The following is a 23,393-nucleotide window of genomic DNA, read 5'->3' as shown; positions in this document are numbered from 1 at the left end:
TTGCCCACTTTTTGAGGTATCTGCCCTCTTGTCTGTGGGTTTGAAGTGTTTTTCTATATTTAGTCCCTGATAGAGTCCTTGATCAGGTGTGTGCCCTGGGGCTATTTTCTCATAGCCACCATATATGTATGGATGGATGGTATGTAGCTAGACAGTTCTCTTTTAGGTGCCGCTGTGAACTGTGTGCTGTTGGCATATTAGAAAGAAGCTGAGTTCCGTATGATCACATCGGATCTTGGCTTTGCTTTTGTGTAGTCCCTCATCGGTTCCAGTGATTTTTCTTTGTTGACCTCTTAGACACCTTTATAAAAGAATGCTGTTATGTAGCTCCCAGGTCTAGATACCAAGGCTAAGGCCTTGTGTCAGGTCCACTCTGGTGAAGACCTCATGGTGTACGTAATCATATGGCAAGGGCTTGTGCAAGAGGCAGTGTTACACCCCCAGAACACCCCCATCTCCTAGCATTGCCACACTGAGGACTTAACTGAGTGTCCAGCACATGGACCTGTGATGATAAACGACACCCACTGCCTACAGCCTGTCTTGTCTTCTCCATCCTTGAACAGCAGAAATCCACAGCCTCAGTGTCTGAGAGGAAGGTCCCATTCTGAGCTTGCCCCAGTTACTGCTCCTGCGTCTCCTAGCTTCACATCTCCGGCTTCCTACTCCATCTGGCATAAGTTGATGCATTTTTCATGTTCATATTAATCTAGCAACCCACAGGGAGAAAGTCGGGAGGGACAGTTATTTAGGCACGTAATTGCCCACATATAACTGAACTAAGTTACTTTTTTCAGAAGAGATGCTCATATGCTGAGAAATCTCAGATTGTCTTGACTGGTGCATATTTATTTATTCAAAGTGATACTCGGGGCCTGAATTATATAGCATGTCTAGGAGTCTAATGGTTGATAAGTAAGGAAGCTTTTAAGGAACCCTTATTCAAACTCTTAAGTTAGAGACATCCTGGGTGGGGCAAGGGGAAAGAAGCTTAACAAGCTTGACAATTCTAGAACCTGTATAAATGTACAGGGATTAAAGTCAGCTCCATAAAGTTGTCCCTGGCCTCTGCACTTGTGCCTCTCTCTCTCTCTCTCTCTCTCTCTCTCTCTCTCTCTCTCTCTCTCTCTCTCACACACATACACACACACATACACACACGACACACTAAATTGTATGTGGCACCAGGTTTGTCTTCCTGCACAGTTAATGGCAGCTTACAGAGAACCATCAGGAGCTATCTTATGAGAACTGGCTGGATGTTACAGAATAATTATGCGATCTGGTGGCTGCTGTGCACTGTCCTTGAAGCCTGTGCTCACCTCAAATTCTATAATTCATGTGCTGCCCCAGCATGGATAGTTTCCTGGCTTCCCTTTAAATTATGTATGTTGAAGTAAATATAGAAATGACCTATAAAGATGTCTCCTTTTTCTATGAACTTAACCTTTTAAGACATTTTTATCTGCTGGGCGATGGTGGCACACGCCTTTCATCCCAGCACTTGGGAGGCAGAGGTAGGTGGATCTCTGTGGGTTCAAGGCAGCCTGGTCTACAGAGTGAATTCCAGGACTGCCAGAGCTACACAGAGAAACCCTGTCTTGAAGAAGAAGAAGAAGAAGAGGAGGAGGAGAAGGAGGAGAAGGAGGAGGAGGAGGAGGAGGAGGAGGAGGAGGAGGAGGAGGAGGAGGAGGAGGAGAAAAGACCCTCTTTATCCTTCAGTCTCTCTTCAAACTCCAGAACTATTAATACCTTAGCATGTTGATGGGCAGATTAGAACAGAAATCAGATGTTGATAGTTTGGTGCTATTGATAGACACTGTGGCTAAGAAATTAGTGTATCTAGTTGGAACTTTACTAGAGCATAATTAATGAGGACAAAAAGTTAAATAATTAATATATAATTAAATATAAATATAATAAAATATAATTAATAAGGGCAAAATAATTAAATAAGGACAAAAGACATTAAATAGATCAAGTTTTAAGGAAGGAAAATGAAAAGATGAAGTTGTCTGGTGGATGTGTGCTATAAGTTGTCTTTCCAGAGCACAAGTCTGAGATAGAAGTGGACTTGTTAGTGACCGCGACCGTTACAGGGATCTTTAGCTCAGTGATGGGCCCTTCAGTGGAGACCGAGACTCTTGAGCTGATAGGGCCTGCTCAAGCCCTAATGTATTGTAATTAGTACAGAAATACAGAGCTGTTTTGTCGTTTCCATGGCCTCACCACAGTCTCACAGCTGGAAGCTCTAGAAAAGCCCAAGCTTGCTGCTCATCTCTGCTGAAGCGGGGCTCGCTGCTGGGCCCTGCAGAGCCAGCATCGGAAGCTGTGGCTGAAAACGGGAGTCCAGTTCTCCAAGTTCTCTCAGATCTTCACCACGTCTTACAGACTTGCCACAAAGTTGCCAGAGACATTGCTGACTGTTGCTAGATTATCTGTTTAGTTACCTTTATTTTCCAGCAAAATTTATGTGTTTATGTGTCTGTACTTGGGAGAGCAGCACAAATATGGAAGGCCATAAAAACTTGCTCTCTGAAGTTTCTAGATGCAAATTGCTATCTTTTGGCCTAACAGCTTTTAGCAGAGTTTGCTCTCCCAGCCTTGCAGCTTTCTTCACTGAAGGTGTTGAAGGTTGCCAGTGACGTGTATTCAGTGACACCGGGGCACCTGTCAGGTTCTGAGAACTTCTCCCAAAGATCCAGACGTCTCATGGTCGCACCCTATATGAAAGATCCAGATATCTCATGGCCACACCTCTATATAAAAGATCCAGACGTCTCATGGTCACACCCTATATGAAAGATCCAGATGTCTCATGGTCACACCCTATATGAAAGATCCAGACGTCTTATGGTCACTCCCTATATAAAAGATCCAGACATCTCATGGTCACACCCTATATAAAAGATCCAGATATCTCATGGCCACACCCCTATATAAAAGATCCAGACGTCTTATGGTCACACCCTGTATGAAGATCCAGACATCTTGTGGTCACACCCTATATAAAGATCCAGACGTCTCGTGGCCACACCCTATATAAAATATATAGATGTCTCGTGGTCGTACCACTATATAAAGATCCAGACGTCTCATGGTCGTACCCTATATAAGAATGAGTTTGTGTGAAGCCTGGCCACTCCTCACATGTTTGATTTTTGTGGCTCTGTAGCCCTAACTGGCCTCAAACTCATGTCTTCTTGCCTCTGCCTCCCCAGAACTAGGATCACACATGCATCACCATGCCTGGCTCTCCCTTACCATACCCAGTGCAGTGCATATGATACGTAGATAGTTGTGGTAAAACCATGTTGTCTAGGAAACAATTACAATGCAGAAGGTCTGGACATACACAGACACAATCTGTGTACACTGTCAAATCACATGCAAGCGCCTGGTCATGGGAGTGGGGCAGACAGTCTAAAGGGTTTTCAGCCTGCCTTTATCATATTCTACCCATTTGACAAGTACTGTCTACTTGGATCATGGTTGTGTGCCCGGATTTCTCTACTTGACAAAAGTCATTTGTGTTGCACATATTGGTCATATTAGGAGAAAGTGATAGGCTCGACACACCTCGTTTGTGAGCAATTCCTAAAATTGTAATTATCAATCTAGACAAAGATTAAGGGGGCATAGAATATGCTGAAGATGAAAATCATGTGATATGTTTTAGATAGAGCAATTTGTCAACATAGTCTATACCTGCAGCCATAACACTGTCCTGTAGTCTGTAATTCCCTTTCCGGAGATGTTCTCCTAAGAAGGAATCGAAGATTGAGACCAAGATTGGAGTCATCAACCGTGGTACTAGTTAATGGGGCTGGGGAAGAGGAGACCCTGGACGTAATGGCTTAGAATGATTAGGTAAACAATGGTATTTTAACACGATTCCTGTTCTGTAGTCTCCAGAAATATTTGATAATGTCAGAGCGCATTCACAGTATGACATTAAGTAAAAAGTAGATGTGAAGTGACTAATTGTATATGCCGAGAAATACGTCCTCTTTCATCCTCTCCAGACGCAAGGCTGGAGGAGTGGCTGCCAGAGTCAGCAGTCTCAGGACAGGAGGATTGCATTTGGAGGGTTGAAGCGGTTTTGGTCCACCTACACTGAGTGGCTTGGCATACCTACTATGAAAATAGAGAGAACATGGGTTTCTAAGTAGTTGTGATTTATCATAAATGGCTTTATTATGAAAAAATGCTGAAAGCTGTCTGTCTCTAAAACTGGGAGAATTTAGCTAGTTTTTATGAAGAGGCAGCAGTTGTGAACACCGAGAAATCGTTGTACCCATTCTGGTGTTCTCAGATAACACTGATTTTCATGCAGTGGATACATAAGAACTCAGAGAGGGAGCATTGGTGTTTGATACCCAGAAGCTTCTGAGAGAAGTAGTGATAAAATGTTTGGACTTGCAAAAAGTTGTTTATGGAAGGGACTTGGGTCACCTCCATTTTATTTTCCAAAATATTTGAGAGAACCAAAGAGAAACACATGAAGCACCTTCTGGGGAGGGTTCCTGGAAGACCGAGTAGGTCATGACTGCTAGTGCCTAGGCTGGCCATGGCAGCTCATTCTGTAAGTCTGGCACTTGGGAGGCTTGCGAGTGTGGAGCCAGCCTGGGCTTCCTCCAAGCCTGAGCTACAGAGTAAGATGCTTTTGCAGGGATGACAACAACCAGCCACAACGAGCCCTTAATGTGATGTTGAAGTCCCAAGAATTATAACAATTACAGTTTTTTTTTTTCGATTAGGACCCAATTTATGGAAAAGGAAAACTTGGAGAAATCCAGGGCCTTATTCTGGGGATGTTGGACACCTTTAACTATGAGCAAGTGAGTGAACTGCTTGTGTCCGTCTGTCTAAAGATAGGAAAAACTTATGCTTTTTTTTTCTATTCTTTTCTTTCCTTCTGCTCGAATATTTTTGTCTTTGAAAATTGCAACTTAGTAGAAATAACGTAGATTGAGATACATATGTTCCTTTCCCTACTTTTAAGCTCCCTGTAAACTAATTTATACACTTGTGTGTGTGCCCCTGTACACAAAGAATATTGAAATGCATCTTATTTTATGATTCATTGGCAATCAGACCGGTATTTTATTATATGATAAACTCTCTGGGAAAATGATTAATTAAAAAAATCTTTAGTTCATAAAAGGAGTCAGAAATATAAAAAATAGCAAAGTAAAACTAAATGAATGTTCATTTAAGCATTCTGAAACATTGCTGCTGCTAACTAGAAATCGTCATTCTTCTCTTACGTCAAGATTGCTTATATCTGTTAAGTCGCAGAACTGGCCTGGTGCTGCGCTCCTCTTAGCAACAATATGAAGCGCCAGCTAGTGTGTTAGCCGCACACACGTCTCTCCTTAGCAACAATATGAAGCGCCAGCTAGTGTGTTAGCCACTGCACGCATCTCCTTAGGAACAGTGTGAAGTGCTAGCTAGTGTGTTAAATACACTATCTGCTTTTTGTTCAGAGTTTAGGAGAAGCAAAGAAGAACTGAAGGCAGAGTTCTTCTGAAATGTTGGCCACAGATGTATGGAGAGGCTCATTGCCCCCCCCCCCCCCAGGCTGGGCCCTGAGAAGTGGGAGGAAAGCTGAGCACAGCGGGGGGGGGGGGTGGGTCACAGGTCACAGAGGAGGAGAGGAGGCTGAGACTGATTAGCATGTCTCCAGGACAGAGAAGCACAAGGTGGGCACTAACAGGTGAAGTTGAAGAGCCGAACTGGATAGCACAGAGGTGGGCTGCCCCCAGGTCTGTCTGTCTTTCCCTTTGGCCTGACGGAAGAACCTGGCTACGTGTCTCGTGACCTGTGTGAGGGCTGAGGATTAATATGGTTAGAGCACTTCACAAGCATAGGCAACCTGAAAGTGACCTGACGTGTTAGCTGTGAAAATGTCTTAATGACAGATGGCAGGAACTTGAGCAGCTTCAAGTGACTTTTAAGTGCCGATCAGAAAATGAGATCTCTGCCCAGGGGAAATGAGCACTGAATAATGGCCATTAGCTTCCCAGTGAACTGTTACTCGAAACACTGCTGTGCAGCAGTTTCCTGCAGAGGCCAGGGATCAGGGCTGTTCTTATCGCCACTGTCCGGTCGTCCAGAGAGAAATTGTAAATGCACAAAATAGATTTGGGCGTATCGAATCATCTGGAAGCCATCAGGGCTGAACTGAGCCACACAAGGGCAGAGCACACATTTCTTAGGAGCTAGTGACAGATTTGAGCATTTTAATGTGTACATTTATCGTCACCGTGCATGAGTGATTCCCACTTGAGATGTTGGGTCATCTCATCTTTTCTATAGAGTGCTCCAGCTTCCACTGTGCTGTTCATTAATCCCTGCTCTTCGTTTTAACCTTTTCTGTGGTTTGACCTTCTGTAGACCTTGCTGGAAACAACGACCAGCCTTCTGAACCAAGACCTCCACTGGTCACTGTGTAACCTGAGAGCTTCGGTCTCCAGAGGACTCAATCCCAAACAGGACTACTGTTCTATATGTTTACAGCAGTACAAAAGACGCCAAGAAATGGCCGATGACATCATCGTCTTTAGGTAAGAGGTGGGGATATTAACAGCCTAGACCTGTGTACGTGTGTGGTAGAAGCAGTACATGTGACCACACAGTCAGCCATTCAAGCAGCAGGGAAAATAGGTAAGAGTTCCTGCCCCCTGGACCTTACAGTCTGTATAGGAGTGTGGGGGATTAAGGGTTCCAGACATTATATACATCCTATATAATCAGAGTTAAGATGGAAAATAACCACAAGGCAGTAGAATAGGAGGATGAAGTGTGTACCAGAGAACAGTGCTACGTCAAGAAAGCAGGATAAGGGACTGTAGCTCTCAGGGATGACCTTGAGCAGAATGAGAGACAAGCGGATATGTGGAAAGGAAAGCCTTAGGATTCCGAGTGGGCTCTGCAAGGCGTGGCCAGCTTGCTGGTGCATTAGATGTGGAAGTGGAAACTAGATGAGCTGGATGAGCATGTGCTCTTGTTGAAGAGAATCTGGGAAAGCAATAACATTGTCTGCTGATCTTAGGCTTGAGGTAGCTTCAGGATTCTGGGTAGGGTTATCTAATAGTCATACTTCCATCAGAAATCTAGAGCCACATTGACTGTGGAAATAGATGCTTAGGGGTCAGCAACACAGCAATACCAGGAGAGGAGATACTCATACACAAGTGATACATGGCAAGGTTAGTCTCAGGACCAAAGAGAGTTTGTCCAAATACTCGCGGAGACTCCAGTCAAGCATGCTGATTTCAAATCTTGGCCCTGCCATGTGCTAGCTCAGACTTTGGACAAGTTGATTTTATCTTAGCTTCCTTATTTGAGGATTGAGATAGTAGCAGTAACTACATCTTGAGGTTTTGTAATCAGTCACCGAGTGCCTGGCATGAGTGTTTTTGTCAGTGCCGGCTGTGCAGGAAAGCTGGCAGGTCTGAGATGAGAGAAGACAGTGTTCTCAGAGACCAAGAACCCAGTCCTTCAAAAGTCAGTTATCGCCAGGCGGTGGTGGCACACGCCTTTAATCCCAGCACTCGGGAGGCAGAGGCAGGCGGATCTCTGTGAGTTCGAGGCCAGCCTGGTCTACAAGAGCTAGTTCCGGGACAGGCTCCAAAGCTACAGAGAAACCCTGTCTCGAAAAACCGAAAAAAAAAAAAAAAGTCAGTTATCCTGATTGGTTCATTAGTTCTGTCTTGTCAGTTTAACACAAACTAATTAAAGTAACCCAATCGAGAAAATGCCTCCATAAGGCTGACCTCTAGGCTTAATTGATGATTGTCGCTGTGAGGGCCCGGACTGGTGTAGTTGGTGCCACCCTTGAGCAGGTGAACTGAGTTCTGTAAGGAAACAGGCTTGGGGCTGGAGAGACGGCTCAGTGGTTCAGTTCTCTGTGCCACATGGCAGCTCACAACCATCAGTAACTCCAATTCTGGGGGATCTGATATCCTCTTCTGGCCTCCATGGGTACCAGGCATCCAGTCAGAATACCCATACACATAAAAAAAATGAGCAAGCCTTGAGAAGCAAGCCAGTCAGTAGCATTTTTCCATGGCTTCTGCGTCAGTTCTTGCCTTTGGGTTCCTGCCTTTTCTCACCTGAGTGACGGGTGTGACCTGAGAGTTGTGAGCTGAAATAAACTCTTCTTCCCCAGCTGCTTTTGGTCATTGTCTAGTTATTTTTTTATTGCTATGGTAGGACACTACAACCAAGGCACCTTATAGAAGGAAGAATTTATTGGGGGCTTACAGTTCCAGAGGGTGACTCCTGGGTGAGCAGGGCAGGAGCAGGAAGGCAGGCCTGGTTCTGGAGCAGTAGCCGAAGGCCCACATCTTCATCCACAATCACAAGGCAGAGAGCGCTAACTGGGGATGGTATGAGCTTTTGAAACCTCAAAACCCACTCCCAGTGGCAGGCCTCCTTCAAGGCCACACCTCCTAATCCTTCCCAAATAGTTCTACCACCTGGGGACCAAGCATCCATATATATGAGCCTGTGAGGGCCATTTCCATTCAGACCATCGCAGTCATGGTGTTTTATCACAGCAGCGGAAACCCTACAAAGACAGTGCTGTGTGCCGGGTCTATTCATCAGGATGAGGGACAGCATGAGCACGAGTGGAATATGAAGCGGTGGTAACTATGAAATACAAGAATGAAACATGCAGAGGGGTTTGCAGAGGTTTGGGGGACTGGGTGTTTTGTGTAGCATGGTTAGAAACACCTCACTGTCGAAATGACTTGTTAACAGACAGCTTTGAAACCTAATTAAAATGTAGCTGCTTATTACATTAATAAAGTAAAACAGTATAGCGGAAAAAGGATGTTGGTAGCTACTAAATTTATAAAGAGCAGAAGGGGAATGCCCCCCTGTTTATGTTTAAGTGATTTTAAAACATAAGGAAGTGGCTATCTAGTTTGTGGGGCGTGTGTTCAGCCAGGGGTTAGGGATGGGGAGGCCGTCAGGCAGCACCCTTCCTGTCAGGCCTCAGGGGCAGTGAGTGAGTGGCACAGGAGGTCTGGACAGAGTGAAGAGGAAATTGACAAGAGAGAATGCCCGAGGGACAACAGAGACCAACTGGACAGGAACTGGGTTCTTGTACAAGCTGGACATTTTTCTGAGAAGGCACCGGGTAGTTTTGAGGATGGAGTGATATGTCAGGTGTCAGTGGTTGCTGTTCTGAGAATGGACTCTGAAGAACAGAAAATGACCAGTAAGGCTACTTCAGTAGCATGCTTGAGAGATGGCCCAGTGCAGTCGGTAGCAAAGAACTAAGAAGTGAAAACTCGGGGTGTCACGTGCAGCAGAACCAACAGGATTTACTGATAGATGCACTCATATGTGCAAGGCAAAAACAGTAAGGACTCCAGAGTTCCGCCTGAGAAGCTGGGAGAGTGCAGTCGCTGTTACTGAGAGATGGAAGGGTAGAGGAAGATGTGCATGGAGTGGAGCTGATGGAAGTTAGGGGCTTAAAACCCCTCTCAGACACCCAGGGTAGAGTCCCAAGGAGACAGGAGCATAGGGCTAAGGGAGCTGTCTGGCGGCATACACCTGGGAGTCGTGAGCCCATGGTGTTTCAAGGTTTGGGACCAGAGATGATAACTAAAGGAGCAGGGCTAGGTGAGGAAAGGCAAGTGTATGAGAAACAGGTTCTATAGAGAAAGAAACAGCATCAAGAAGAAAAAGTAGACGATCCACACTCAGCCTGTGTTTCCGGTTAGAAAAAGGGATCCAGGAATGATCAGAGAGAGGCATCGTCAGCTGCCAGCCTCGGGTGCCTTCTTAGGAGCAGTGTTAAAGCTTCAGAGTGTGGCATTTATGTCATTGTTACAAATCTGCCTTGAATATGATGAGGGCACTTGTGTTTTTACCAAGCCACTCAAGTAATTGTGATGTTTTTCCCCAATTACTTTTTTTAAAAGCTACCTGGAAACAATTATTAGGAAGCTACGGTTTGGGACTGAGCATCTACTGAGCTCAGCTTCTGCAGGCAGAGAACTGTGGAGGCTTGTCTACTCACAGCTTAAGAATTCACATCCTGATTCTCGTCCCTGTGCAGCCAGCCACTAGCTCATTTGGGATTTTTCTTTACCATATACAAGTGCACCACCAACCCTGTCATTGTTCGTGTTTATGGGTTTTATGCTAAGGAAAAGAACAAATTGTCTTTATTTTGTAGCTGCGGCCATTTGTATCATTCGTTCTGTCTACAAAGCAAGGAATGCACCCTGGAAATTGAGGGTCAGCCGAGATGGATCTGTTACAAATGCAGCTCGAGCAGTAAAGCGGGCAAGCTCAGTGAAAACTCTTCAGAAGACAAGAAAGGCCGGGTAACCTCACAGGTAGGACTGGTTCACTGCTCACGTGACCTTTGCTTTTCTTGTCAGTCTGCTAGGCCTGGCCTACATTTTCAGGTCCTGTATGTCTCCAGTTTACCTGATAGAAATGGAATGCGTGACATCTCCTGTTGAGTCGTGTTGAGTGAAGAGCCTGTCTGCTCCGCCCGGACAAGCTGCTGAAATGTCTTCTGCCCTGTCAGGGACCCTTGACAGAGTAGAAGTCAGCGAGGTCAGGCGAGCATATGCCAGTACTGATGAGCGCGTGCTGGCAGGAGTGTGGCATCACTACTCTCTCAGAGCTGGTGATGGACAAGGTGCTGCTTGTGTGCTCTGTGCATGTTTCTTTCCTTAAAGAACTTGGTGCATCATGTTCATTTCAGAAACTTCTCGCTGCCCCTGGAGGTGGAGGGAGAGCTGAAAGTTTGAAACCTCGACCTGTAACTTAATCTTCCTGACCACAGCCCTCATCCCCAGACTATACCGGGGTCCCCAGCTCCAGTCATCTCATTGGCATACAAAAAGTGATCTTCTTGGCTGGGTGGTGGTAGCACACCCCTTTATCCTAGCACTTGGGAGGCAGAGACAGGCAGATCTCTATGAGTTCCAGGCCAGCCTGATTTACAAAGTGAGTTCCAGGACAACCAAGAGCCAGGACTGTTACACAGAGAAACCCTGCCTCGAAAAACCAAAAAGAAAAGAGAAGAAGACAAAAAAATGCTCTTCTTACAGAGAAGATTCAAAAGTAGGATTGGTTTTTTTGTTTGTTGTTTGGATTTATTTATTTTTATTTTGTGTATTTGCGTATTTTGCCTATCTGTATGTCTGTGTACCACATACATGCAGAGTCCAAGGGGGCCAGAAAGAAGGCATTCGACTTCTTGCAAATGGAATTACAGAAGGTTATGAGCCATCCTGTAGGTGCTGGGAATTGAACCTGGGTCCTATGGAAGAGCAGCAGTTAGTGTTCTTAACTGCGGAGCCCCAGTTCCAGATTTTAAAGAGCTCTTTGCCAGGATCCAGGGACAAAGGCCAATTGTTTGTATTCTTACTGCGTGACAGACACTTACAGATGAACCATGCTGGAAGAACAGAAAATAAGTGTACCTGAATCAGATGTAAAGATCATGGGAGATGATGTTAGCTGCCCCTGCAAGGGGAAATAGGGAGGGGAATAAGATAGGCAAGTTTGGATGCAAAGGTAGATAAGAGGAAGAATGGGGCAGACGTGGTGGAGAACAAACCTTTGCTCTCAACAGAAGAGGACGTGCATTGGACATGAGCATGGCTGTATCTAGAGGTGAAGAGCTCCCTCATGAGTGCCCCCTCCCTCATGAGTGCCCCCTCCCTCACATGTCACCATCTCTCCTGGAACCCAGCCTCTCCTCACCACCTCCAGAAGCCCCTGATGCATTTTTGACTGACTTTGCATACAGGCCGTGAACCAGGAGTGGGACTTACTCTTTTGCATGTTCCTAGTCATTGAATGGTCTTTGTACCTTAGTAAAAAGTTGATTAGCTCACACTCTAAACAGTTTCCTAGCCGGGCGGTGGTGGCGCACGCCTTTAATCCCAGCACTTGGGAGGCAGAGGCAGGCGGATCTCTGGGAGTTCGAGGCCAGCCTGGTCTACAGGAGCTAGTTCCAGGACAGGCACCAAAGCTACAGAGAAACCCTGTCTCGAAAAACCAAAAAAAAAAAAAAAAACAGTTTCCTAGTTCTGTCATTTTGTAGGAAATTTGACTGCAAAGTTATGTGAGTCCTTCAGATTTGCTTTTATTTCTAACGTTTGACTGTTGCCTTTCAGTGTGTGTGTGTGTGTGTGTGTGTGTACATGTGCTGGTTTTAGTTTGGTTTTTCAAGACAGGATTTCTCTATGTAGCCCTGGATGTCTGGAACTCTCTCTGTAGATCAGGCTGGCCACAAGCTCACAGAGATCCACCTGCCTCTGCCTCTATCTCCCAAGGGCTGGGATTAAAGGTGTGCACCACCACCGCCTGGCTCACTGCAATTTTTTGAAGCTGGTAATGTTGTGGGAGCTACGGGCTGCATTCCTGCCACCCAGCTCCCGGCCGCCTGGCTAGCTTATGCCCCGAAATAACAACACACAAACTGTATTCTTTTAAACACTGCCTGGCCCATTATATCTATCCTCTTCTAGACTAATTCTCACGTATTAATTTAGCCCATTTCTAATAATCTGCATAGCACCACTAGGTGCGCTTACCGGGAAAGATTCAGCATGTCTGACCTGGCAGCTGGCTGCATCGCGTCTGGCTTTGAGAGGAGCTGCCCTGCATCTGAGCTCACTTCCTCTTCCTCCCAGCATTCTGTTCTGTTTACTCCACCCACCTATGTTCTAACCTATGAGGCCAAGCAGTTTTTTTATTAATTAACCAATGACCTTCCTCCATCACGGTAATAAATTTACTGGTTGTCTATGAGTAGAAAAATACATCTGTCAGGAAAAGAGACCCTGTATGTAAATACAGTATGTAAATACAGTAATATGTATGTAAATACAGTAATGTGTATGTAAATACAGTAATAGCTAGTGACAGTTTGAGCAAAAAGATTCCACTGAAAAGAACAGTAAAAGCCCTTGTTACCGCTGGTCCATCTGGTATAAGTTCAGTTTCTCAGCACTCTTTGCAAAGAGCTGCCGAGGCAGATGTAGCTCTTGAGCTTAGGATGGAGAGTGTGCCGGGTTTTGCTGCTTGAATGGGAAACAGGCGTTCCAGGGCATCACATGGTGTGTACTGTGAAAACAGCTACTCTGTCTACATCAGCATCCCAGTTTTAAATCTTACAGAACAAAAGGAGCAAAACAAGCATCTTAAAATACTGCTTACAATTGGGGGAGCCCTGCTTATTATGATCTCTCAGTTAACTGCTTACAATTGGGGGACCCTGCTTATGTTCTCTTAGTTACCTGCAACAAGTGTCCTGGAGGTTGTGGTGGGCTTGTCCTGTAATTGTCTTGGCCTGGGTTGGCTCATGATTCCTAGACTTAAAGTCACAATGGAAACACGTTCTGTAGTTTAATAGTAAAAAGATGAAACTCTTCCTGTTCCCCTCTTTTTCATTGAAAGCCTCATTATAAATTTTAAAGTCAGCTTACTGCTTTCTATAAGAAAAAAATCTAAGTGCATGGTAAGTTCTGAAACCATTTGCAATACATTCATTACCCACGTCTACATCTCCATGCCTCAGACATTGGGAGAGAAAACACTCGGTTTGCCTGCCTTTCCCTTTACCTCCTCAGTGCATGTCAGAGAGGTGACTACTTTCAAATCTAGATATCCATGTCGGCAGCATTTCTCCCTGTGGCTGTTCTGTTCTGTTCTGTGTGGCAGAGAGGGCCTTTCTACATAATAATTGGTGGTCCACACGGAAAAGGGTTGATATGCATTCTATCAGATACTTGTATTGTTTAGCTTCACATCAGCTGTATGAGGTAAGGTAGCCCTAATTTTACAACTGAAGGAACTAGATGCAACTCAGACGGGAGAGCTAGTGTTTGAACTCGTGTTTTTAGGAACATCCACCTCCCTCCATCCTGCCAGGAAACTGCCTGGTAATTTTGACGATAAAACAGATGCACACACATTGTTAGGCCCGCTTGCTAGACCTCCACATTGTATGAATCTTTCACATTTGTAATCATAAGAGTCTGTAAGTAATAACTATCAATCCCATAGTGTGGTGGTTTTCATTAAAGTTCACTCTCTGAGAGTTTTACTTTGATGCTTTGGTTTCCTCTGAAGGTCTGTCTATCCTGCTTAAGTCTGTCTAGAGAGCATGCTGGGGCCACTTGGCTTTCACCGGCTTCTCTCTGTGCACTGTTTGGAATATCCCATTGCCCTTGGAACACCATCCTGTCAAATAGCTTTTTGTTTTATCATTTTAGGAAACATGATAATTGATATTTAACTCTTCAGCTTCTGACTCCAGCTCAGCTTCATGCAACGCTTACCCCCCACACCTGTGGTCCTAAGCTGGTCAAGTGTTGTTTCCTGCCAATCTTACCTAACTTCACATCAGCCAACATATACAGCCAATCCAGTTTACATACTACATGACCATGGCAGGAGTTATTTCCCCGGAATGCCTGCTTTCTCCTGGAATAAGGATTTGATCCTGTATAACCAAGAGAAGTATCCAAATGAGTTTCTTCCCTTAGTCTCAGGGATGTGTGGGCACTCAGGAGACCTCAGGGCCCAGGTCGTCCTGGCTGGCCTGTCTCACTCCGATTCTCTCCATGCACAAATAGAATGCACAAGAGAAGCATTTCAGTTGAAAAACTCAGCATCTCATTATGCTTATTCATCTATATTAATATCAAATAATTTTAGTATCATCTTAATTTATTCATTTATTAAAGTCAAAGTAACAAATAATACCTCCATTGGCATGGTTTAGCATTCGATGAGGTGAACTCACTCTTAAATTTTAAAAAAATGACTCTTGAATTTATCTTCATTTTTAAGTATAAGTTCAAAGAAAAAAGATTTGCTAGCTCTCAAACATTATTAATGAAGTTCAGAGTCCTGTTTATCTTTTGTCTCTTTGTAATTTTTATTTCTGTTCTGCTTTTCTCTCTCCCGCCCCAAAAATAATATTTTTATTGATTCTTTAGGGATTTCACATCACACCCCTGTCACATTCCTGTCCATCCCCTGTCCATTCCTCCCACCCCGCCCTTGTGACTGACCTCCTAGCAAAAAGAAAAAGTCCAATTCATGTTATCTATATACTCTGAGTGGCCTGCCCCTTAAAATAGAACCGCGTGCTTCCCCTCCCCCACCCCTGCTGGAAGCATCTTTGGTGGAGAATGACACTTGAGCATCCTGTCACCATTTTTTAAGAGTTCTCTTCGATGGCTTCTTGTTTAGGCTGTTACTGTTTGGGGGAGGGGCTGGAGTGGAGGTGGGGTTGTCACAGAAGTCTTCCGTGTTCCTCTTTATCAGCTGCGCATCTGCAGTCACCAGTATCACTGCCAAGTAGCTTCTTTGCTCTTTACTATCTGAGGGGGCATGGTTTCTGGCATGAGCACAGATCACAAACAGTGCTCCCAGTTACAGTAGAGCCATGGACCCAGACCAGACCCTCTGATGTAGCAGGAACCGTAGAGATCTGCATGGATTCAGGCCACAGTAAGACCACCGACCTAGACATGGCCCTCTGTAGCAGCACGGACCTGACATCACCTTGGCAGCTCAGGCCACACTTACATCAGTATGGCCTCCTGTGACAGCATGGCCCACCAGCATCAACATGACTTCAGGCAGCAGCACAGGCCAGAAACCTCTGCTCGACTTTCGGTGGGCCATGGACATCAACTCAGAACCTGGTTGTGGCAGGACCTCGGACCCAGACATGGCCCCTTGGTGGCAGCCCAGACCTAGACACCACCAAGGGACAGGCCGTGAACATCTGCATGTCATTAGGTAATAACACGGTCCTTAGACATCAATCCAAACCTAACCACATCAGAGCCGTTGACCCACATATGGCCCTCAGCAGCATTGCAGAACATGGTGGTCCTTCAAGGAGGTCCAGCTTAAAAAGTAGACCATGCTTCATCTCAGGCTCCATTGTTTCCCTGAACTCGAGTGATCCTGTGGCTTGGCAGCTTGTTTGGTGTCTGAATCTGCAGGTGCTTAAGCTCCCGGATGCTCCACTGACTTTGCTGGGCATCAGTTGGTGCACAGTCTACCTCTCATGCCCATCACTGCTGTCACGTCTCCAGCTCCACCTCTTTCCACAGCGCACGCACCCCTCAGCTCCTCCATTACTCACATCTCTTCATCGCCTGTTCCCTCCTCCCATTGGGCCCACCAGGGCCCACGGTGTTTGTCTGTTTTTCTTAACATATTTGTGGCGTGTGTGTTCCACTTGTCTATGTCAGTATGGTGCACACAGGAAGCAGAGAACAACCCGGGCATTGACTCACACCTTTTCCTCTGGGGCGCTGGCTCCTGTGCTTTATTCCCTGTGTACACAGGCCAGCTGGCTGCTGAACTCGCAGGGATCCACCTGTCTCTGCCGTCCGCCTCATCATAGGGTTGCCAGGATTACAGATTCACGCTTCGTGTCTAGGTTTTATGTGGGTTCAGGGGATTCAGACTCAGGTTCTTGTGCGGCATACTCTTTTTATACCACAGAACTGTCTCCACGGCCCAGGTCTGATGCTCTCCAGAGCAGGTAATAAACTAGCAGCAGGCTGTCACATATCAGACACATTCAAGTTGTTTATTCTTTTAAAATTTCAAAAAATTAGATATTCTTTAAGAGTTTTAGAATATGTTGTTCAAAATCAGCCTCCTCTGTAGAGACAGCAGGCATCTAAATAAAAGTTTCCCATTTACTGATAGGAAGATGACTGTGTACATCACAGGGGAGAACACACGAGCTTCCCCTTGGAATTGAGTGTGGCCTCAGTTCCTCAGCACTGCACACATCTGAGAACACATCTTATCTTGGAGAATGAATTCACAAGCAGTGTTAGTGGGCAGAATTTGTTACCTCCAAATAATTATTCAGTAAATGATATTTGTGTTCTCTGTACTTTGCACATTGCTATGTATTTTGAATTCCCACAATACTGTGGAACTATAAATCACCTTGCTGTTTAATAAAATCAGAAGCTCATTTTTTAAAGCCAGAAGTCCATTTTTAAAGAGTATTAACTCTGCTATAAAAAAAATGAAATTGAAGGTATGTATACTAAAAATGAGATCTCAGTGTTTAGTAATAATGGCATTTCTCAAGAATGTCTTCTAAATGAAATTTATAAATCAAATGAGAATTTATATGACTTGGAAAACATAGAGATGATCAGTGATTCTAACATAAATGCAACTTTGTTAACAGAGTTGTCCGTTTTCCAATGATCGCATGTGTGTGTGTGTTTGTGTGTGCATGCGTGGATGGATGGATGGATAGTACTAAGTAACCACTACTCCAGCCAATATTTAACATACACCTACCTTGGGCCATTTGTCTTTCTTGGTACTATAACTGGCTTAGTTAAGGTTTTCTATTGCTGTGAAAAGACACCATGACCTCGGCAGCTCTTATAAAGAAAGCATTTAATTGGGGTGGCTTGCTTACCGTTTCAAAGATTCCAGTCCATTATCATGATGAGGAGCATGGCAGCAGGCAGGCAGATGTGGTGCTGGAGTTGAGAGTGCTACATCTTGCAGGTAACAGGAAGGTGACTGACAGTTACACTGAGGGAAACTTGAGCAAAAGAGACCTCAAAGCCCACCCCCACAGTGACTTTCTTCCTCCAAGGCCATACCTCCTAATAGTGCTGCTTCTTTTGGGGGCCTTTTTCTTCTAAACCAGCACAATAGCATACATTGGTTTATAGCTTTGTTTCATTTTTTTTTTTTTTTTTTTATTGCTTGTGACAAAGTCTCATCTGGCCCAGATTGACCTGAACCTTCTTCCCACCCCTACCTTCTAAGTGCCGGGATTACAGGCGCGTGTCACTGCGACGGGTTTTATATGATGCTGGGGAACAAACCCAAAGCTTCATGCGTGTTTGGTGAGCAGCCGAACTCACCTGTAACTCATACTGGCAAACAACAAGACCATAGTTGTCACTAGCAGTTTAGCTTAGCCAGCAGGAGAGCTGGAAGACACTTCCGTGAAGTGTATAGCAGACACTGTGTTTTGAATTGTCTTCAGCACCGGGTTGGTGTGAGAGGCGAGTAGAATGTTAGAAGGTGAGAAACTCAGTGTGAGCAGCAGGGAATATACATATCTACACGTAGAGCCCTTAAGTTCATCTCGGAAGGCTCCAAAGATAGCAGCCATGTTGGCAAAACATTTGAAGCAACAGAAGAGCCTGCAGAAAGGGTCTGAGGAGGGGAGTGGGGAACCAGGTACAGTGCCAGCCACATGCTTGTAGGCCCAGCTACTGGGAAAGCTGAGACCAACCTGAGCAACACAATGAGATGGTGGGATGGTGTAAATGTGGAAACTGGTAAGGAAGGAGCAGTGACAACATGTTTGCTGATAGGAGACACTGGTGGTTTTAAAGCAAAGTGGGTAATAATGACCCGGGGCCTGGGCTGTGTGTAGATGGCCATAGCTGTCATTTGCCAGGGGCTGGGCTGTGTGTAGACAGCCATATCTGTCACTGGCCAGGGGCTGGGTTGTGCATTGACAGCCATAGCTGTCACTTGCCAGGGACTGGGCTGTGTGTAGACGGCCATAGGTATCACTTGCTGGGGTCTGAGCTGTGCGTAGACGACCATAGTTATCACTTGCCAGGGACTGGGCTATGTAGACAGCCATAGCTGTCACTGCTGGGGCCTGGACTGTGTGTAGACAACCAAAGCTGTCACTGGTCAGGGGCTGGGCTGTGTGTAGACGGCCATATCTGTCACTTGCTGGGCACTGGGCTGTGTGTAGATGATCATAACTGTCACTTGCTGGGGACTGGGCTGTGTGTAGACAGCCATAGATCTGTCACTGGCCTGGTCTTCACCTCTTTTCCAGATCTGTTGTAATGAATGGCCTAACATTCCTACCAATCAGCAAAGGCTTGTGTCCAAGATGCCTAAGAATAACAATGCAAGAATTTTCAGCCATTGTACATAACTAAATTAAAAATTTTATTCCCCAACAATGTGGAAATACTCACATCATCTTACCAATGCTCATTGAAGTAGTAGTATACCAGTGCTTTAACGTACTAAACAGCAGGCTATTAGAAAGACTTATTAAACTGGCACACATTTAAAAATACCCTTTTTTGTTCATATGTGTGTGTATCTCTATTTGCATGAATGTATGTATGTTTGCATGTGTGTATGTGTGTTTGCATATATGTATAAATGTTTATATATGTATATCTGTGTTTGTATGTGTGTATGTGTGTTTTCATGTGTGTGGGCTGAGTTTGTAGGGTGTGAGTGGTGCATCTGTGTGTGGAGGTCAGAGGTTGGTGTCCTGTCTCTCGTCTGCTGTTTTTCAGTGAGGCAGCATCATGTCCTGAGCTGGAGCTCAGAGTTTAGCTGTTCTAGCTAGCCAGCCCTGGGACCCCATCTCTGCCACCTGACTGCTGAGATTACAGGCAAGCCTCCATGCCTGCCCAGCTGGGGATCTGAACTCCCATCCTCACGCTTGCATGGCAAGTGCTTTTCCTGTTGAGGCATCTTCCCAGACCGTGTATGTATTCATAATTGTAAGTGGTAGGATTTGATCGTCTTTCAAAGGTTGTGTATCGGAAGCTTGACCAGGTTCATATGCTGGGGTTAGAGTTATATAAGGTCACGAGATCAGGGTCTCACAGTTGCCATTAAGAAGACTTGCCAAGAAAAGGAAGGGTCCCAAGCTGGCAAGTTTTCACTTCGGACAGGTTTGGTGTAGCAGGAAGGCTCTCATCAATGCATCTCTCACTCTTACTTTTCCTAACCTCCAGAAACATAATCCAAACAAACTTCTATTGCTTATAGTCTACACAGCCTGTACAAGCTTGTCATAGCAGCCAAAGGTGGATTGGACAATAGGATGTGAGGCAGTGGACACTGTAATGCCTTGTTAATGTGCACATGTGTGTGTGTAGTTCAGAATCCTTGACGGAAATTCTTTTAGCCAAATGTGTTTCAATTTTTTTTTTATATTTTCCCTAGGTAAATCAGAGATTTCCACTTATGTATAAAATATCTTTGGGGTTTCTTGTGGGGAGGTAATAAGTAAAATATATTAAATAATCATTCAGAGGACGTTGGATATCAGACAGTTGAATACAATGATCCCTAAAAAAATAACTTAGGATTTCTATTGCTGGGAAAGACAGCATGACCACTGCAGCTCGCACAGACATTTAAGGTGTGGCTTGCTCACAGTTTCAGAGGTTCGTTCCATTACCATCCATCATGGTGGGGAGCATGGCTGCATGGAGAGCGATGTGTGCTGGGGTGGTGCTGGAGGAGCAGCTCAGTGTCCTCCGTCCTGCAGGCAACAAGAAGTCTACTGAGACTCTAGGCGGTACCCTGGCTATAGGAAACCCTAAAGCCCACCCCCACAGAGATGCACTTCCTCTAACAAGGCCATGCCCACTCCAACAAAGCCACACCTCCTAATAGTGCCACTCCCTATGAGCTTATGGAAGCCAATTACATTCAAACTAGCACTGTGACAAAGGACATAAAAGATAGGACTGTCCATAAACTACCTGACGAAACTTGCTAAGTCATCAATTAGAGAAGAGGAACTGAGACAGAAGCCCAGTCTCAATGAAGAAGCAAGCCCTGGAACCCAGAGGTAGCAAGGGTTTGCAGGAATCAGGACAGGCGCAGCTCCAAGAGAGGTAAGAAAGCGACTTGAAGTTTAAGGGGAAAACCAAACATCAAGAGAACTAGGCGGATGTAGAGCTGGTCTGTTCCCCAGCGCGTCCGACGCAGAGCTTTACCCCCGACAGTGCATTTAGACGACCAAAGACAGTCTCACTGTGATGGGAGATGAGAGGGTTAGGGCGCAGGGCCGTTTTGATCCCACCAACAGAGCTTACAAGGAAGCCCTAAAAAGATGGCACTACCGACAGCTATTTAGAACAAAGCTCAAGAGTCTACTAAGAATTTAGAACATAAATAACAGCTAACAAGGTAGAATTCCCACTCCCTGGTGAGCAAATAGGCAGGAAAATATGTCAAAATTTGCAGTTTTTGACCCAGAAATGGTACAGGTGATAGGGCATTGTTTATTCCATATGCTCGAGAAACCACAGGGAAGATTGACTATATTGACGAGAGCTAGGAAAGAAAATGTCAGAGCATCTGGAGATGAGAATGGCAGTGTCTAGACTGAAGATGAGGTTCTGGCTGAGTAGACATTTGCAGAGAGATGGTTCGTGACCAGCATTGCATAGCAACAGGGAGGAGAGAGGCTGGCATGCTATTGATAGTATGAGGACGTTAACCCATGGATTGTGTGCTGCACAGTCGTCCCAGGTGAACTCAGCAGCCTCCCCTAACCAAATGCCACGTGCAGGTTAATAAAAACTATTTAAAGCTTGCTGTGGCTCAGGTCGAATTTTGCTCTCAGTTGAGGTTTGATACCAAACCTTGATATTTTCTTCTGCACCATATTATTTGGGTAGCAATCCTTTTGGTGTCAGAGCCTTGTGGGTTTTAGAGAAAAGGCTTACGGGCCCATCTTGGAGACAATCTGGCAATGATTTTTGCTAAGTGCACTCTTGAGGCGTGGCATTGCAGAACTCCAACAGGTAGGTAGTCAAACCTGAGTGCCAAGTGTTACAGATTTGGATGTTCATGGCAATGTTTTTAATACTTCAAAAACTGAAAGGAACCAGAATGGCCCTATACTCACAGTTGGTTAATTTATAGTACTTCTATACCGTGAATGAGCTTTGTAGCCATGACAGATACCACCACACTGTAGGGAAGTGTTAATGCAGTGAACTACTGTTTAATGTCCAGTATGGAGACATTGCAGGAGTGTGGCTGCCGGTGCTCACAGTGTCCTGCTGTGGGACCTGACTCTGCCTTCTGTTTGCAGTGTCTGCCGTGGGCTCTAGATTTCCGTCAGTGTGTATATAGTCCTTCTAATAAGGTCAGAAAAATAAGACTTTCAGGAGAAAATAATGGTGATATTACTCTTTCACTTAAACTTTCCTGAGTCAGGAATCATTTTATGTTAGCAAAGCTCACAAAGGCTTGACTGCATCACAGTTGAGGCCGTCACTCAGCGCGTCACCCATGATCCCAGATCTGCTATCTACACACCTGGATTTATAACCAAGTTGCCTGAGGCATTTCCAGAGGAATCTTTTTAAACAAAAGATTAGGGGGCTGCTGAACCTCTGTTGCTGCACACCAGAGGCCCCCAGACTTAACCTCAAGAGAACAGTCTTCTCTAGTGAGTCACCACACCATGTCCAGTTCCAGACTTAACCTCAAGAGAACAGTCTTCTCTGGTGAGTCACCACCACCATGTCCAGTTCCAGGCCTGCTTTAAAATGTTTGCAGAGTCTTTCATGAGGTCATTTTTTAAGCTTAAATATCTACTTTTCTTTGAAATTCCCTTTCTCCCTTTTCAAAAAGATCATAGCAGAAGTTAAAAACGGATCGCTTTTTGCAAGCGATCTGCTGTGACTTCCACAGGATTGATGTCGGGCTATGTCACACCAAGGTCTGCCAAGTCCTGCTCTTGCAGACTTTGGAAGGGGCGGTCTGGACAGCCCCCAGGTTTTACCCTTAATCTGAGTTACGCTTTCTGAAGTTTCTGGAAGTCCCACGGTGTCACTGCTCTAGAGGTAGGTGGTGGGACCTGGGAGGATGGAGTTGATCAATAAAGGAGACTAAAGTCTTCTGCAATAACCAACTTTACCCAGAGCCTCAGACAGTTTATACCCTGAGGGTTAAGAGAGGTCACATGAGTAAAGTTCTCATGATTTCAAGCTGTGTACAGTCACAGGGACAAGCTGCACATGACAAAACCATGTTTTTCCACAGAGGCATATAAGGCATAATTTAAGCATTTAATTGAATAGCAATAGTAAGCAATAATCAATAATCTGAAGTAAACTCACTCCTATCTGATACACCCGGGAGGAGCACAAAGCAAATTCCAAGAACAATTCCACATTTTAAAGAAACTGAGGTCTCTAGACTCTTTCTTTGAGTGTCCTCACAAGCACGCAGTATTCTCCTCGCACAGTCACTGTGCTAGAGTGTGCTGCGGGCTCCTCTGCTGAGACAGGAGGAACTGCACTGGGCCTGGGAGCTCGGTGCACTGGTTTCGACCTCTTCTGCATCATTTGGATGCAGAGCCTGGGACCAACCAGCCACCCTACAGTAATGGTTATGTTTTATTTATAATCGGTAAATATATGTTTGACTTCACAAGTGGGATACTAATATGTGCTGGTATTCACTACTAGATTTAGAATTTTGTTCTATAAGAAATTGAGTTTCTTGGTACTGGAGAGATGGCTCAGAGGTTAAGAGCACTGCCTGCTCTTCCAAAGGTCATGAGTTCAATTCCCAGCAACCAC

General features: G+C 45.1%; 1 protein-coding gene across 1 annotated transcript in view; it reads left to right on the top strand.

Moving 5' to 3' along the window:
- Vps8 (VPS8 subunit of CORVET complex) overlaps nucleotides 1–23,393 on the top strand; it is a 218,506-nt gene that overhangs the window by 159,995 nt on the left and 35,118 nt on the right. The window contains exons 42-44 of the mRNA XM_057764343.1: nucleotides 4,761–4,841; nucleotides 6,400–6,569; nucleotides 10,202–10,364. Coding sequence (XP_057620326.1) covers nucleotides 4,761–4,841; nucleotides 6,400–6,569; nucleotides 10,202–10,364 — 414 coding nt within the window. The remainder of the gene's footprint in view (nucleotides 1–4,760; nucleotides 4,842–6,399; nucleotides 6,570–10,201; nucleotides 10,365–23,393) is intronic.

The sequence above is a fragment of the Chionomys nivalis genome, chromosome 3 (assembly GCF_950005125.1).
Source record: "Chionomys nivalis chromosome 3, mChiNiv1.1, whole genome shotgun sequence".
In the NCBI taxonomy this organism is placed as follows: Eukaryota; Metazoa; Chordata; class Mammalia; order Rodentia; family Cricetidae; genus Chionomys; species Chionomys nivalis.
Note: the sequence above shows the minus strand (reverse complement) of the source record. Positions and strands in the feature narration are given on the sequence as shown.